The sequence below is a fragment of the Microcaecilia unicolor genome, chromosome 12, assembly GCF_901765095.1.
Source record: "Microcaecilia unicolor chromosome 12, aMicUni1.1, whole genome shotgun sequence".
NCBI classification, from domain to species: Eukaryota; Metazoa; Chordata; class Amphibia; order Gymnophiona; family Siphonopidae; genus Microcaecilia; species Microcaecilia unicolor.
In genome coordinates this window covers 106193169-106211163 of record NC_044042.1, presented here as the reverse complement: position 1 = coordinate 106211163, position 17995 = coordinate 106193169, and the positions used below count along the sequence as shown (strand labels likewise).

General features: G+C 48.1%; 1 protein-coding gene across 1 annotated transcript in view; it reads right to left on the bottom strand.

The window, feature by feature from the left end:
• Nucleotides 1-5541: 5541 nt before the first annotated feature.
• SAMD14 (sterile alpha motif domain containing 14) overlaps nucleotides 5542-17995 on the bottom strand; it is a 68719-nt gene continuing 56265 nt past the window's right edge. The window contains exons 4-10 of the mRNA XM_030220414.1: nucleotides 17509-17767; nucleotides 12224-12311; nucleotides 11928-12002; nucleotides 10906-11065; nucleotides 10631-10747; nucleotides 8223-8378; nucleotides 5542-6730 (exon numbers count right to left, since the gene is read on the bottom strand). Coding sequence (XP_030076274.1) covers nucleotides 6593-6730; nucleotides 8223-8378; nucleotides 10631-10747; nucleotides 10906-11065; nucleotides 11928-12002; nucleotides 12224-12311; nucleotides 17509-17767 — 993 coding nt within the window. The 3' untranslated portion in view covers nucleotides 5542-6592. The remainder of the gene's footprint in view (nucleotides 6731-8222; nucleotides 8379-10630; nucleotides 10748-10905; nucleotides 11066-11927; nucleotides 12003-12223; nucleotides 12312-17508; nucleotides 17768-17995) is intronic.

Sequence of the window (17995 nt, the reverse complement as noted above, 5' to 3'; positions counted from 1 at the left end):
AGCGCACAGGAGCAGAAGACATACTTGTAAGCTGGGCTGTGCTTGGTGGCCCTGGCTGTCTGTCTCTATTCATACTTTGTGAATATCGGGATAATGCTTGTATAGGGCGCTTGTACCCGCTGCTCTCCCCACCTTCAAGATACTAAGCTTTATAACAGTGAGAGCAGCACACTGCTGTACGTTTTTTTCTGGTAGCTATTACTGGCTGTCACTGTGATTTTGTGCCTCTCTTTTCGCCACAGTGGAGCTGCTCCCCTCCTTTCTGTTCATATGGCTTCTCTTCCTTCTCCACCTCTCCCCTGTGATGAGCATTCACTGCCACACCTTCAGCGCAGGGTGTAGCCAGACCCCGAGGTGGGAGGGGGCCAGAGCCAAAGGTGGGCTGGGAACATTTTGGTCGTCCACCACCCACTGCCACCGCTGTAACATCTTGGCTGGCGGGGGATCCCCAACCCACACCAGCTGTAGATTTCGTCCCGCGATGGTCTCCGGTGCTGCCGCATTGTCTTCGCTGCTCTCTCTTCCACTCACGTCTGGCGCACACCTTGTAGTGAAACAGCGTGCTGGACAAAATCTTCAGCTGGAGGGGGTTGGGGACCCCCGCCAGCCAACCAGGGGCCCAGAGCAAATTTGGAGGGGGGGGGGCAAGGCTACACCACTGCTTCAGCAGGTATCTTTATTCTCCATTGTGCTCATTCTTGATACTAAAGAAACATTAAAGTATCATAGTTTTTTTTCTTTTTTCTTATAATGCAGGAATCCCAGACTTGGTCCTAAAAGGCCACAAACCTGTCAGAGTTTCAGAGACTTCCACCCTGAATATGCATAAATCCAATTACATAGGAGGGAGGCAATGCATTCTGATCTGGGTACACAAAACAGGCAGGTGCCTGAGTATCGGCTCCATCTGTCTCCAAAATGCCGGCAGTATTGAGCAGTTGCAGATCGTTCAGGTCAGCTTTGTGTTTTGAAACTGCTCACAGTGAAGCGTGCTGTGGGTTTGTAAACCCCCAGTGGCGTTCCTAGGGGGGCTGACACCCAGGATGGATCACAGATGCGCAGCGCCCCCCCCCCCCCCCACGGATGCAGCGCGACACCCCCCCGTGAAAGAACCCCCCCCCCCGGGTGCACACCGCTGGGCGGGTGCCGCGCGCGCCTGTCCTCCATTCGTTCCATGCTTCTCTGCCCCGGAACAGGAAGTAACGCGGGGCGGACCGCACCCACCGCCCCCCCCCCCCCAGGAACGCCACTGGTACCCCCTGTATTAAAAAAAAAAAATAACCAAAAGAGTATTCATTAAGCTTTTTCAGTCGCTGTATGGCATTGCAATACTAGGACAGACCGAAAGTCCATCAAGCCCACTATCCTGCTTCCAACAGTAGCCAATCCAGGTCACAAGCAGGGGCGTAGTTGCTATAGAGCCACGAGGGCCTGGGCCCCTATAAATTTGGCCCTGGACCCCCCTACCGACGCCCCTTTCAACCCCCTCCCCGCCAACCCGCCGTCTGTACCTTTGCTGGCGGGGGACCCCAACCCCCGCCAGCCAGAGTCTTCTTCCTGCGTTTGGTTTCTTCTGAGTCTGACATGCTGCTGCACATACAACGTGCAGGACGTCAGACTCACAGAAACAGAACGAAGCCTTGCGATCTGCGTTGTACGTGCAGCAGGACGTCAGACTCGGAAGAAACCAAACGCAGGAAGAAGACTTTGGCTGGCGGGGGGTTGGGTCCCACGCCAGCAAAGGTACAGACGGCAACGGATGGCAGGTGGTTGGGTCGAGGAGGGGGGAAACTTGTATGGAGGTGGTGCTGGCAGCGGCAGGGGGTGTCGGCGATGGCGGCGGGGGGATGGGCTAAAACGTGCCCCCTCACCTCAGCTATGGCCCCCCCTACCACTGAAGTCCAGATATGCCCCTGGTCACAAGTATCTGGCGAGATCCCAAAACAGTGCAATACATTTTATGCTGCTTATCCTAGAAATAAGCAGTGGATTTTCCTCAAGTCCATTTTAATACTGGCTTATGGACTTTTCCTTTAGGAAGCCGTCCAAACCTTTTTAAAACTCCGCTAAGCTAACCGCCTTTACTACATTCTCTGGCATCGAATTCCAGAGTTTAATTACACGTTGAGTGAAGAAACATTTTCTCCGATTCGTTTTAAATTTACTACATTTAGCTTCATTGCATGCCCCCTAGTCCTAGTATTTTTGGAAAGAGTAACAAGCGATTCACGTCTACCCATTCCACTCCACTCATTATTTTATAGACCTCTATCATATCTCCCCTCAGCCGTCTTTTCTCCAAGCTGAACAGGCCAAGACACTTCAGCCTTTCCTCTTAGGGAAGTCGTCCCATCTCCTTTATCATTTTCATTGCCCTTCTCTATATCTTTTCTAATTCCTATATATCTTTTTTGAGGTGTGGCGAACAGAATTCAACACAATATTCGAGGTGCGGTCACACCATGGAGTGATACAAAGGCATTATAACGTCCCTCATTTTTGTTTTTCATTCCTTTCCTAACAATACCTAATATTCTATTTGCTTTCTTAGCCGTCGCAGCACACTGAGCAGAAGGTTTCAACGTATCATCAACAACACCACCTAGATCCCTTTCTTGGTCGGTGACTCCTAACGTGGAACCTTGCATCACCTATTTATACTTTGGGTGCCTCTTTCCCACATGCATCACTTTTGCACTTGCTCACATTAAACGTCATCTGCCATTTAGACACGCATGTCTCGTTGGAATTTTTAGCAACTTTGAATAACTTTGTGTCATCAGCAAATTTAATGACCTCACTAGTTACTCCCATCTCTAAATCATTTATAAATATGTTAAAAAGCAATAGTCCCAGCACAGAGCCCTGAGGAACCCCACTATCTACCCTTCTCCATTGAGAATACTGACCATTTAACCCTACTCTCTGTTTTCTATCTTTTAACCAGTTTATAATCCACAGTAGAACACTACCTCCTATCCCATGACTCTCCAATTTCCTTTGGAGCATGTCTGTGAATGTGCTTTAAAAGTTGATATGACCACTCTTTGTGCAGCAGGGGCATAGCCAGACCTCAACGGGAGGAGGGGGGGCCAGAGCCCAAGGTGAGGGGGGCACATTTTGGTCTACCTCCATGCTGCCGCCACTTCTTCCCCCCCACCCCCCCCCCGGCCGCCACCACCGTCCCGCTTCTGTCAAGCAATGTGAGATCAGTGCGGGACAAACACTTTAGCTGGTGGGGGTTAGGGACCACTGCCAGCTAATTTGGGGGCCCCGTAGCCCCCCCCCTGTCGTGCAGTACTTTACTTTTATTTTGTCCCAACTGTCTGCTTATGTTGAAGTCATTGGCAATCATGAGCCGCTGGTCTGTTTCCTGTTTGGTGGCTGCTAATTCTTCATTTTCAGAAAGATCAATGCAGTGTTTTGATAAATGGTCAGTGCAAGGTTTTGGTATGTTCTGGGAGGGAGAGAGGGCTGCTGCTACTGTTAGCTGGCCCCCACCAGCTCTTGTCCAACCTCTGCATTTCGTTGCTTTCTGTCACCCCACCACCCTCTCTTTAAGGGTGCTGTGCAGACTTATATGGTCTGTGCCAGAGCCGGTGGTGGGAGGCGGGGCTGGTGGTTGGGAGGAGGGGATAGTGCTGGGCAGACTTATACGGTCTGTGCCCTGAAAAAGACAGGTACAAATCAAGGTAAGGTATACACAAAAGGTAGCACATATGAGTTTATCTTGTTGGGCAGACTGGATGGACCACACAGGTCTTTTTCTGCCGTCATCTACTGTGTTACTATGTTACTGTGTTTAACTAATACAGTTGGGAAGGGAAGGAGGGAGGGAGGAGCAAGCACTATTTTCTCTTGGTCCAGTATGCATTAACAGATCACCGACTGGTTGCCTTTTATCGAATCTCCGTGTGCTGGATAGGAGACAAAGAGTTGTGAATCACTCATAGTTCTGTCACTTCCACTGCCTAAGCCAGCAGGGCTCATTTGGGTGGGGACCTTTCCATCCCATAACCAAAGTGTTGCCACATCAAGTGAGGCTGTAGCATGGGAAAGGGAATTGGGAATGTAGGTGCAAAAACCTTTCTGAGGTTTTTGCACCTACATTCAAAGTGGTTTACATATATTCAGGTACTTATTTTGTACCAGGGGCAATGGAGGGTTAAGTGACTTGCCCAGAGTCACAAGGAGCTGCAGTGGGAATTGAACCTGGTTCTCAGGTCACTGCACTAACCATTAGGCTCCTCCTCCACTCCAACAATCCAGATGTGCTAGGCCTAATCTCTTATTGTGAAAATGGATATGGTGCTGGATGAATGGAAGAGTAGCTTAATGGTTAGTACAGTGGCCTGAGAACAATGGAAACTGGGTTCATTTTCCCACTGCAGCTCCTTGTGACTCTCGGCAAGTCACTTAACCCTACATTGCTCCAGCTACAAAATAAGTACCTGTATAATTCTCACCTCCAACGTTCTAATGTGCCTGGGACCGTGGCTCCCTCGGAGGTGGTCTGCTAGGCAGCTTAGAACACACTGATGTCAGTGACAGCTGATTCCAAGGCAAGGGGAGGAGTAGGGAAACACGCAGCTGTCAGTGCGCCGCTCCCTGCCACTTCGGAGCAAGTGGCAGGGAGCGGGGCAACACAGACCCCCCCCCTCAGCGCATCAGCAAACCACCCCCCCCCCCCACCCGAAGAAAATCAACACCCCATGACCCCTCACGCCCCTCCCAGCGAGTTCCACACTCCGCCCTCCCTCCGAATTCAGGACCCCCCCTTCCCTCCGAAAACTGTCTACCGCCGCCGGCGAGTACCTGTGCTGATGCGGGACCCCGACAGCCGAAGTCCTGTTCTGGCCTTTGTGGCATTGCTTCCTGAAAGCTCTTTTGTTCAAGTTCCTCTGCGTGCGTCTGACGTCAGACGCACGCACAGAAACTTGAACAGAAGATCATTCAGGAAGCAACGCCAGGACAGACGAGAGCAGAACTTCGGCTGACGGGGGTTGGGGTCCCCTGTCAGTACAGGTACTCGATGGCGGCGGGGGATGGTTTTCGACGAGAAGGGGGGGTTGGCAGGGTCGCAGAAGGGGGGGGGGGGGGTCAGGGGTCCGTAACACGGAGAGGGGGGGTGTTGAATATGGAGGGAGGGCGGAGTCTTGAACTCGGTGGGAGGGCTATGAGGGGGCCGTGAACTGGGTGGGTGGGAGGCCAGGGAGCCCTTGAACTGGGAGGGAGGGAGGCTGGCAGGCAGGGAGGCCTTGAACTGGGAGGGAGGGGGGGGGGTCTGGAACTTGGAGGGGACAGAGCGATACAGCGAGGGAGGGTGGGGGATTGCCTTGCTAGCGCCTGTTTCCTTGCGTTAAGAAACAGGCCTTTTTTACTAGTAATATATAAACTGCTTCAACTGTAGGCACAGATAGGTGGTATATCAAATCATACCACAGCTGCAGCGAAGGGGTGGGGAGGGCAAGGGTCCCCCAGGCTCCCCTCCAGCAGCCCAGGTGAAATCCATTGTTTCCCTCCCTTCTAACCCTCCCGGAGTCTTTGAATGGCAGGCAGCAGCAATCAAGAGAAACTGCTCTGCCGGCCATGGGTCCTGCTTCCTGCCCATGCTGAAACAGGAAGTTATTTCCCAGGATGCAGCAGGAATCAGGACCCATGGTTGACAGAGCAGTCTGTCGATTGCTGCTGCCTACTATTCAATGGCTCCTGGCCAGTAGAGGATTGGGGGTGGGGAAGAATGGTGGAGGAGAAAGGGGGGGCCCCCTTAGCATTGATTCTCGGCAACCCTGAATCTCACCCCCAACCCTTTGGTGCAGATAGTAGCCCTCGCCCCAGCCAGTGCACTATGACTTCTCTTAAACCAGTATAGGCACTCTTACTTACTGGAATAGGAAGTCCTGCCATCTCTAAATTCACCCTGTTGTAGCCCCGTCATTTGGCAGGAACTGTATGACCCTGAGGAAGGACTCTTACAATCTCACTATGTTGTATCATTATTTAATCATTAAACATTGGCTGCAGTTATGTCCATTGACTTACAAACAAACAAAAAAAATCCCCTGGAGAGCTAATCGGCATGAAAAACAGGGGTGAGGGCACAGGCTGCCTTCTGCTGTTTAATCAAGAGAAACAAGAGCCCCTGGAACATCAGGCCCCTTTCTGAAGGGGGGGTAAGGCAGAATCCGCTCATCTGGTCCAATGGGCCTCCTACAGCCAGGTTGAAGGTTTAGTTCCAGTGCCTGTTTCTCCAGTACCAACTGGTGTTCTGAAGTAAAGCAGGGGAGCCCCTGTCCCAGGATAGAAGAGTGTCCTTCATTGTTATAGGCTTGAAGGTCATCTGGAAGTCACGAGAATCATCTGAAGTTGGGTCAGCTTCAGATGATTGGGCCTTGGTTTCTTGTCAGTGGGCCTGCTACCGTCTGTCCAGCATGCCTTGGGCATTGACTTTCTTTAGCTGAAGACTGCACAGAGTTGGCGTCTTCCCTTTGAAGCCATGCATCCCTGCCCAGGTTGTCCCCTCCCCCCCTTTCCTTGCTGCTGTCCCACTTAGTCTTGCCTAAGTTTCCTTGCCCGACACGTTTGCCTTGGCCTAGCTCTTCCTCTTCTGCTTCTCCTTTTGTTTCTCTGCCTTTTCTTGAGCTTTTCTTTCTTTCTCCACTGCCACACTCAGCTCCTTCACTTTCCGCTTGATCAGAGCTCGATCATGAGAATTGGTGACCCCAAGGCCCTGGTGGAAGGAGAGAAAAATGACAGTTGGGATGGATATGGTACACCCCCAACCAAAATGCCTTGAACAAATTCAAACACAAGTGGATCTGCTCCGACTGCTTGGTTAATACGTTGGCAGATACAATGATAACAAAGGTGGAATAGCGCCAGCTGGTGGCATGGAGAATTAATGCATGTCCCAGGGCACAGCTCACTCTCACTCCAAGCTTTCAGTCTCAGTTCCAAGGCATTTTGCTCCTTGCAATCAAGAGTTTAGAGTGCAAAGCTCTTACATCGGCATGAGGGGTTTAAACCTTGATTTTCTCACTCCTTAACACTGCTGTTGTATAATGAGTAGGGAGGGCACAGGCTCAGGCCCACCTAACAGCACACTGCTATGGTAAGTGGCAGGAATCCCTAAGTTCTGCCTGCTGAAGATCTCCCCAAAGGTGCCCAGAAACACCTGTGCTCAGCTCTGCAGTTGGCGGTTGCTTCCTAAGCTGCCCAAGCTCAGTTTTCATAAGTATTGTGTGGAGTAACGGCATCAGTGGCTCAGAAAGCAGCCATTGATTGTCAAGCTGAGCACAAATGTTTCTGGGTGCCTTTGGGGAGACCAGTTGGCAGGGCGGCAGAGAGGATGTTTAGTGCCCAACCACCCATTTCCTCTTTAGGCCCACCCAAAATCCACTGTCTGGCTATGCTACTGGTTAGATCTCACCCATAATGTATATGGATACACTGAGAACGTCATAGGGGAGAGAGAGGATGTTTAGTGCCCAACCACCCATTTCCTCTTTGGGCCCACCCAAAATCCACTGTCTGGCTATGCTACTGGTTAGACCTCACCCATAATGTATATGGTTACACTGAGAACGTCATAGGGGAGAGAGAGGGAGTAATTTAGGATGACCTATGAACGAGCTGAGTTTCTGTGGCCATAACAGCAGTTAGTGTATCTGGGCTTAAAAAAAAAAGGTTTGGACAAGTTCCTGGAGGAAAAGTCCATAGTCTGTTATTGAGATAGGCTACTGCATGCCCTGGGATTGGTAGCATAGAATGTTGCTACTAATTGGGATTCTGTCAGGTACTGGTGACCTGGATTCACCGCTATTGGAAACAGGATGGACCATTGGTCTGACCCAATATGGTAATTCTTATGATAAAAGAAAATGATGGGCTTGAGCTGTGCAGCTAGGGAGATTTGAGTTAGACTTTAGGAAGAGCTTTCTAAGGCTAGTCAAGTCCTGGGAGGTAGTGGGATTTATGGCATTGGATAGAACTCTGAGATAACGTGGCTGCAGTGAACATGCCTGAGAGCAGGAGATGGAGCAGTTGGACCACTTAAAATCCATTTTAGTCCTGTGTTCCTATGTTTTTCCAGTAATACTTATCTGGAAGAAGACCCCTTGGTCCACTTTCTCCCCAGTTAATGCTCTTAGCTATATAGCAATGTTTTCCATAGAAAATGGTGATCAGCCATCCACAGAGTGGGCTTCAGAAATGACCCATACCTTAAGTTTGGTTCCGTCTAGGTGAAATAGCTGCTGTCCGTCCACCTCGCGGGCTGCAAACTCCGCCACATATGGCTCCAGGTTCAAGCCTTCTAGCCACTGACCTACTTGTTGGCTTGTCCAGCTGGTTGCCAAGGAAACCGGCTCATCCAGGAACTCAAGATGGAGGAAGAAAAGCAGAAAAGAGTGAATGGCCAACCTAAAAATATTGGGTTAATACTGAAAACCACTTATAGGGTCAGCTAAGGTGCTGAGTGCAAAAGAGGTTTCTTTAAATTTACTACCCCAGAGAATGGATAAATTCTAGCTGTATCCAACCAAAATGTATCTGTACAAAGTAGGGGCCAAAAGTTCTACAAGTATGGCAAAATCCCACTATTCATTTAACTTATGTGTTCAAGCCTGAACCCAGAAATAGTAGGGGTGAGATTTAAGGTTAGGCTGCCATTTTTAGTATTTAGACTTGAACACTGACTTCTGCTGAAAATCCACGTAAAGTGTATGGATAAAATAGCCATCCTGTTGAATATTGCTGCCATTGAGAACATTTAAAACTAGAGAGCTGCACGGGAATGGAGATTACTGGAACCTGTGAGGATGGAAAAAGTTGCTACGGGATTTCCACAGGGATGGAAGTGGTTGCCATGGGATTCCCGCAGGAGTGTAGTCAAAATCTCACGACACCAGAGCGAGGCTTGGAACACACCGAAGTGCAGCTGAAACACCAGACTGAGGTCTGGAACACTCGTCGGTTGGATAGTGAATACTGCCCAAAAAACTGCAGGAGGCTGTTGGGATAGAGATGAAACGGAGGGCTGCGAGACTCTTGCGGATGTGAGTGGGGATGGAGGAGTTTAATTGTGTGGGGATGGAATGGAGATGGGTATGGGTTAGATTCCAGTGGGGATGGGCAGAGAAGGGTGAAATTGTGACTCTCTAGTTCAGGCATTCCCGACTCAGTCCTCGGGGCATGCCTAGTCCCATTGGGTTTCCAGGTTATCCACAATGAATATTCATGGGTCAAATCTGCATTCAATTGAGGCAGTACATGTAAATCTCTCAGTCATATTATTAAATCTAGGTGCCGAATATGCTTAGTCGGCACTGATTTCAGCACCGATTTGTTTTTAGGTGCCCTATATAGAATCTCCCCTTTAGTGGTTAAAGATGAGCCTGCTATTTATGCGGCCTTATCTTAACCACTAAACGTAGCTGGTTAGTGCGGAATATTCTCGCATGACATAGCCAAGCAGCTAGCTGCTAAGTGTTAATATTCAGCGGAGATTATCGGCTATTTCATACTGAATATTAGCGGTTAACCAACTAAATGCTATTTAACCGGTGAGAGGCTGTTCCTGGACAGTTAAATAGCACTGAATATCGGGCCCGCTGTATTCACATGTCTCTCACGGATATTCACTGAGGGGCCCTTTTACTTATGCTCACCAAAAAATGGCCTGCGCTAGTGTAGGCACCGTGTATTGGACACTCGCAGGTCCATTTTTCAGCATGCCTGCAAAAAAAGCCTTTTGGGGGGGGGGAGGGGCCAAAAATGGACATGCAGCAAAATAAAAATTAGCGCACATCCGTTTTGGGCTTGAGAACTTACCACCACCCATTGACTTAGCGCTAAGGTCTCACGTGTTAACCGGGCGGTAATCGTCGGCATGCGTGCACTGCCAATTACCATTCGGTTAGCGCAGGGCCGTGCCAACACGGTAAGCGAGGTAAGCATGGCAGGAGGGCGCCATCCTCTGGGGGGCGCCCCGCCGCACCATGCTTACCTCGCCCTCTTCTCCCCAGATCCTTTTCCTTTTTTTTTTGTTTAAATTTACCTCTGTCCGGCGGCAGCGTAGCGTTAGTGAGCAGGCGCTCCGACGTGTCAGTCTTCCCTTCGCTCAGTGGCCCGCCTTCTTCTGGCATCATTTCTGATGTCAGAAGAAGGTGGGCCACTGAGCGAAGGGAAGACTGACACGTTGGGGCGGGGGAACGCCACCTCCTTCTCACTAACGCTATGCTGCTGCCGGACAGAGGTAAATTTAAACAAAAAAAAAAAAAGGAAAAGGATCTGGGGAGAAGAGGGCGGGTAGTGTAGCGATCGTTTTGGGGGGGGCGGAGCCAACTGCAGGGGGGCGCCGGAGACCCTAGGCACGGCCCTGGGTTAGCGCCACATGGTAGAAAATACAATATATTCTGCCACGCATATCGGACATGCATAAAAATCAGAATTACCACCCAGGGCAGGCGGTAGTTCTAATTTGACATGCATTATATCATGTAGGTGCCTGCGCCCCTTAGTAATAGGGGCCCCTCTAGGAATTTGGTCAGGAACTCTTTCTCTCTCTCCTTAAGTGCCTGTCAGTTTTACTTGTCTTTGTCCACTGGTGTTTCTTCCCTGGGTAACTCACCTCATCAGAGGATTGGGACAAGGTGTGGTAGGGATGGGAGCATGTTTCTGTGGCTGCATGGCTTGTATATTTTGGGCTTCCGCTGGGTGGGGTGGAGTCATAACTCAGGGTGGACTCCTGGAGCAAAAGAGTGGACAAAGAGGGTAAGTGATAGACTCGGCATACACATCTCCACTGCAGGACAGAACAACGAACACAACCCAACACAACACTTACAATCTTCATTTGTGACGGATGCTTACTATCGCTTTCATTTTCCGATGAGAGACACTCACCTGGGAAGCTGATTTTTTAGGACTAAATCCTTCAGATTTTGGAGAGCATGTCGGAGAGACGGTACTACCAGATGAACCGGTGCCCTTACCACTGTCTGTAAACCAGGAGAAAGGCATAAATGGAGACACACACGATCGACTGGAGCCTTCCACTGACTCCCTGTGAAAACACCCACCAGGGTACAGTCAGTAGCTATCCTGGACCCAGACTAGCTTAGGGAAGCTGTGATAATTCCCGAGACGAGCATGCACATCTGTATCATCTCATATTGACTCAAGGCATGCGCTACCTAGCCATCAGTCCATTCATCTAAGACCGCATTTCAAACAGATCTCCAAATTCTTTATTAACTACCTACCCTGACTACTCCATCCGCTTGTCCATCCATCTTCTCTTCGGTTATGCATCAACCACTCACTTGTTTGTCTCCACATCCATCCTGAAACCATCTCTCCACTGAACATAATTCATCCCTCTATCCAGCTACTCAGCTACCATTTTACTATCCCATGAAATGCTACCCATCCTTCTATCCAACAATCATCCACCCAACTTATTGAGCTATCTTACCCTCCAAGGGTCGGTGTTACGGGGGTGCAAACAGGGCAACTGATCTGGGCTTTCATATCATAGGGGCCCCAAGTCTGATCAGACTAGAAGAAAGGAAAGCCTGCCAAGCTGGCTGTGGGGTCCCCTTCCAGCTTGCTGCCCTGGGGCCCCAACATTTCTAACACTGATCCTGTATCCTCCTGTTTTGAATTCATCCCATTATCCTTCTTGGTACCTTCTTTCCCATTTGGTATTCCAGCCTGTCACATCTACCTCCTTATATTTCATAGCAGGATTGAGCTTTTATCCACATGAAACAGATTGACCAGTGGTGGTTGTTTAGTTATAAAATGGTGATGAAAGGAGATAATACAGGAGTATTGTTTTCCTCCCAAGAGTATGTTAGATGTTACTGCACAGTTTACCGTGAGGGAGATGAGGACAGGAACAGAAAAAGGTCAGGGGTGATCACCTATTGCCCATGGACAGTCTGTGGCTCCCCTTTTCTTTCCTAATTCTGCTGGAAGACACTCTCCTCAACGTTACCCTGAAAAGCACAAACTTTGTGTTACTTCTGTGACAACCACAAGCAAAAGAAAGGGAGAGATTTGGAGAGAATGATCCAAGAAGACAGGAAAATGTTCAGCATAGAGGCAAAATAAGAAACTCATAAGACCCCAGACAGACCAATGGGGGATTCTTACACCAGTGTGTAGAGAAACACAAGGTGTGAAGAGCTTAGGACCCCCCTCCTTTCCAGAGTCTTACCCTAGATCCAAGAACTTTCTTCGAGTTTTTTTGTCGAGGCCCATTGTTGGACTGCTGGGGTCTGGTGGACTTGTGTCTCTGCTGTCATCTGAAAGAGGACAAATAAGGGCATTTATACCTTCGGCCACTGGCCAGTCAGACACGCATCTCAGTTTATTCCCTGAATTTTGTATGTGTGTGTACTTTGTCTTGTCTTTCAAGACTTGGAAGTTTGGAATAGAGGATATGAAAGATGGCCGCAGAGAAACATTTAATAAGAAAAGCACTAATAGGAGCCAACCTATAGTCTGATTGGATCCCTGAGGGCAGGAGGCTGGACCAGGGTATGACCTTAGCATGTAGGCTGCTTGGAGTAGAGGTAGTCTATGGTTGTTCAGAGAGTGGGCTAGCTGTATCCTAGCCTTTAATCCTGTAAAGGAAGGGACCCCTTTACTAAGTTGCAGTAAAAATGACCTTGCATGGATTTTTCCTGCACCCTAAGGTCATTTTTGCTGCAGCTATAAAACAGATGATTTTCTATCTTTTGAATTAATGGCCATGTGATAATGTTGCTGTTAGTACGTGTGCACTCACCACCACCCATTTTGTAAGCAATACGGGCTGACGTGGTAATCCTACCCTAGGCAGGATGTGCTGACTAGCTCAAGAGCTCCCACTCTCTGCACCCAGACATGCCCCAAAACAAAAAATTAATGAACAGTTAACATGCACATTTAGCATTTACCACAGGACACCCGAGCGCATCCCATGCTTTGCCATTTTAAGCTGCTTAAGCACCTCACGCAGCTTAGCAAAAGGGCCACTGAATGAGCAGAATGCTGGCTAGGGCTGAATGTGGATCAGGGAGGGGGGAGGACCCTAGACTCAGAGAACCCACAGAGCAGTGGATATATGCTGTCTGGAAAAAGAGTGGCCCGGGTGAACATGGATAATGGATCCTGCCATTGAGTCCGGGTCAAAGACAATAATCCACACAGCTCAAATCCAAAAAGCATCAACCCTTGCATTCACACAAAAATAACCACTGGTTTCATGTCTCAAAGTAATTCCACATAAACTGCCATTTAAATTCAGTACTCACAGGCAGAAATAGCTAATCGATTGCACAGAGTGGCTCAATTATCAATAATTCAACGAGCTAAACACAATATATTGAAGAGACTTATCTCGGATAATATGTTTGATCATGACATCAATTTTGAGATCTCTCTTCAATTTATTTTTTTGTGTTAAGCTCAGTTTGAATGATTGATGTTTCTTACATACACCAGTATGGGTGTGACGTAGAATGGATTACACTAATAAAAAAAGGCTTTCTGCTGATTGGAGAAGAAACCATATGATAATCAGGGTGGTGGTTCTGATTGGGTGGGGGTCCTAGGACCAGTCCTTCCTTTAAAAAGAGCAGTGCCATTTCCTTAAGCTGGAAGGATTGTGTAGTGGACATGGGACTATCTTTAAGATAAATACATAGTAACATAGTAGATGACAGCAGATAAAGACCTGTACAGTCCATCCAGTCTGCCCAACAAGAAACTCATAGCATAAAGGTATGATGTGATACTTTATACCTGATCTTGATTTGTTCTTGCCATTTTTAGGGCATAGACTATAGTAGTCTGCCCAGCACTGTCCTTGTTCTAAAACTTCTGAAGTTGTTATTGAAGTCCCACTCCAGCCCATCCAAATCTATCCAGCCGTGATCGGGGCACAGACTATAGAAGTCTGCCCAGCACTCGCTTTGCTTCCCAATTACTAGTGTTGCCATCTAATCATTAAGACAGCCTCCCACCCTTCTAACACCACAATTTAAATCCTGATAAAAACACTTTTTCCTGACGATATCCAGCTTATTTTCGAAAGAGAAAGACGCCCATATTTTGACCCAAATCGGGAAAGGGGCGTCTTTCTCCCGTGTGCGACCGAATCGGTATAATCGAAACCCGATTTTGGTCGTCTTCAACTGCACTCCGTCGCAGGAACGAACAAAGTTGACGGGGGCGTGTCGGAGGCGGGACTGGGGCGTGGTTATCGGCCGAGGAGAGATGGGCATCTTTAGCTGATAATCGAAACAAGAAGGGCGTTTTGGAGGGATCCAAGATGGCTGCCAAACTAGACGTGTGAGCGTGAGCTCCGGTATTCCTAGTTCAGTGGGTCTGTGTCACGGAGCGCTCCCTGGGTGAAATGGGGAAGAGAAAAGGAAAAGCGACGACTCATACCTCCTCGAGCGCCGCTGGTGGACCCACCATGACGCAGCCCACTCTCGAGGTTTTCGGAATCCGCCCACCGGGACCAAGAAATCTTGCTTCTGGAAGCTCCGAAACAGCATTTGCAGAGCACAGTGCTGAGGGCGCTACTTTGAGCCCGTTGGCAGGTTTGACCCCACCACAACCTGGAAGGAGTAGCGGAACAGAGGAAGCGCCGATTGTACAGGCGTCCGATTCGGGCGGACTATCGCTAGCGGTGGGAGGTCCAGTTCTGGCTTCAACTCCAGCTACTGAAACAACAGGGAGGGGATTTTTGCCCCTAGCCCTAACCCTAGAAGCAAATTCTCTAGGGTTAAGAGGCGGAGTGGAAAAGCCTGCAATAATCACTATGGATGTGCTATGGGAGGCTATCCAGGGGGTGAATGTGAACTGGAGGTTTGATTCCACACAGACTGAACTAAGACATTTGAAGGAACAATCTAATCAGATTACTGCTAATATCGAGTCCCACCATGAAAAAAATCAATCTATGCAGACGACAGTGGTGACTGTTATTAAAGAAAATACAATTCAGGCGAAGAGATTGGAATATATAGAAAATCAAATTAGAAGGAATAATCTAAGGATACTTAATTTCCCGATTTCTGCATATATTACTTCAGCTGAATTATTGAAAAAGTATTTCTTGGAAGTTCTGGATATTTCTGCTGAACGCCACCCTTTGGTGACAAAAATGCAATATATTAAAAAATCAATGTCTATGGATCCAGCACTCCCTCAAGACAATTTGACTGATTTTCTAGAACGTTCTGAGATCTCAGAGCGAGCAACTTATAACTTTAGCCCTGGAGTCAGATAAGAGTTTAATTCTGCGTTCTTATTTCAGGAAAATGAATGTTGATTTTATGGGCGGGAAAATACGTATTTTTCCAGATTTAGCTAAAGACACTCAAGCCAGGAGAAGGGAGTTATTGGCATTGAGGCCGAGAATCCTTTCCCTGGGTGGAACTTTTATTCTCAAATATCCATCTAGATGCATGGTCTCTTTAGAAGGGGTAAATTACCTTTTTTCCTGTCCCATTAAATTAAGAGATTTTCTTATAGCTAAGGAGACTGTACGTGACCCGCCCTTCTCTGCCCCTATCCAGCAGACAGCTAAGACCTGTCGCTTCTTCCTCTATAATATTAGCAAAATTCGCCCATTCCTCTCTGAACAAACCACCCGAACCCTCGTCCACTCGCTCGTTACCTCTCGTCTTGACTATTGCAACCTTCTTCTCGCTGGCCTCCCGCTTAGCCATCTATCCCCCCTTCAATCTGTCCAAAATTCCGCCGCACGTCTTATCTACCGCGTGAACCGATACTCTCATATCACCCCTCTCCTCAAGTCGCTTCACTGGCTCCCGATCCGTTACCGTATACAGTTCAAGCTTCTCCTATTGACCTTCAAGTGCACTCAATCTGCAGCCCCCCATTACCTCTCTACCCTCCTCTCCCTGTATGTTCCCACCCATAACCTCCGCTCTCAGGACAAATCACTCCTATCCATACCCTTCTCTACCACCGCTAACTCCAGACTCCGCCCCTTCTGCCTCGCATCACCTTATGCCTGGAACAGACTTCCCGAGCCCATACGCCATGCGCCCTCCCTGCCCATTTTCAAGTCCTTACTCAAAGCCCATCTCTTCTCCCTTGCTTTTGGCGCCTAACCACCTTCCCCATTCATGTTACCTACACTGACTACATAGTTTGTAACCTTTAGATTGTAAGCTCTCTTGAGTAGGGACTATCCTTCCCCATGTTAAACTTGTACAGCGCTGCGTAACCCTGGCAGCGCTATAGAAATGCTAAGTAGTAGTAGTAGTAGTAGTGATGGCTGTTCCCATATAGCAGTACTGTCCAGGCTGCAAGATTTCAACGTCCTTCTAGTGTTTCTTGATATGTATTATTATTTAAATTCTATTAGTTATAATTTCCTATCCTGGATCCATGTGTTGTGGACAAATATGCTATGATTTTACTTGTGATATAAATTCCTGGAGTTACGTGCTAAATCTCTACATCTTAATGTGTGGAATTATGTTGAAAATATAAATTAAAAAAAATTTAAAAAAAGAAGGGCGTTTTGGACGAGAATTTGGTCCGCTTTATTTGGACCCTTTTTTTTTCAGGTCCAAGTCCCAAAAAAGTGCCCCAACTGACCACATGACCACTGGAGGGAATCGGGGATCACCTCCCCTGACTCCCCCAGTGGTCACTAACCCCCTCCCACCAAAAAAAACCCACTTAAAAAACTTTTTTTTCCAGCCTCTATGCCAGCCTCAAATGCCGTACCCACCTCCATGACAGCAGAATGTGTTCTATCCTCCGACAGCCTTTCCCTGGTATTTTCGAAAGGAAAGATGGACGCCCATTTTTTTCAAAAATACGGTCTGTCCCACCCCTTCACCTACCCGTTCTCGGACATAGACGCCCATGGAGATGGGCGTTCGATTATGCCCCTCAATATATCTTAGCGCTATGTCGCACTTTTAGACACTTCTTTTAAGACAGTTATCTAGTACATCAGATCTAGGAAATGGTACATTAAGTATTGAATGGTTGAAATTTTGTTCAAGTCAGACACATACACAGTGCTTAGAGGCCATAATTAGTAAAGTGAACCTGAATTTCATTGTCGTAAAGATATAACACTGGATTCCATGGTGTAATCATGGTTCTACAGAAATATCTTTGGGCTCCATCTCAGACTTAATGGTTAATCAAACCCAGGGAGATAGTCTTCCAGCAAACTCAGGACTGGACAGTGTGCGGTTTAGTTAATGGGGGGGCCATTTACAAAAAAAAAGGATTCTGGGGTTTGCCATATGCAAATCATGGCCTCAGCTTGTGTATAACCTTGCTACTGACAATCACAAAATGTAATTCTTAAATGACTACTGTCCACCAAAGAAGCCAAGCCTCAGCTCCAAAATCATTTCAAACCTCCAATGCTAGTCTTTTTGCTCAAGTCAGTTTTTTGCTTTCTTTAAGTTCAAAATGGTGGAAGTGTTGCCTTGGATATTATTTCTAGTTTACCTTCACTGTGCCGGTCCGCGCGGCGGTCTCTGCGGGTGTAGATGGGCGAACTGTCGGAGCTGTGGCAGTGCTTCGGAGGTGAGCTGGTGGGGATGGAGCTCAAGGCCTCCTGTGAGGATGTGTTGGTGAGGGGCTGGTAGCGGATCAGTGGTGATGATGGGGTCTCGTCTTCCTCCAAAGTCCGCCTGACGACAGATGGATCGAAGGAGAATGCCGGGGAGCGGATGAAGGGAGATGATGATGAAGAGGAAGAGGTGATCTGAAGAAAAAAAAATGCAGAAAAGATCTCATACCAGGACAGGGAATCTCATAATTGTCAGTTTCCTAAAGATAAATCTTGGATAACCACTCTTGACTCGATATTCCTGAGTGATTTCTCCTGCCCAGTTAAAGCACCTGTGCAGGGTATTCCCTCTAACTGCCTATACCGAAACCAGCTGTATTGTGAGTAGTGCGGGTTAAGTGCCAATATTTAGCACATAACCGG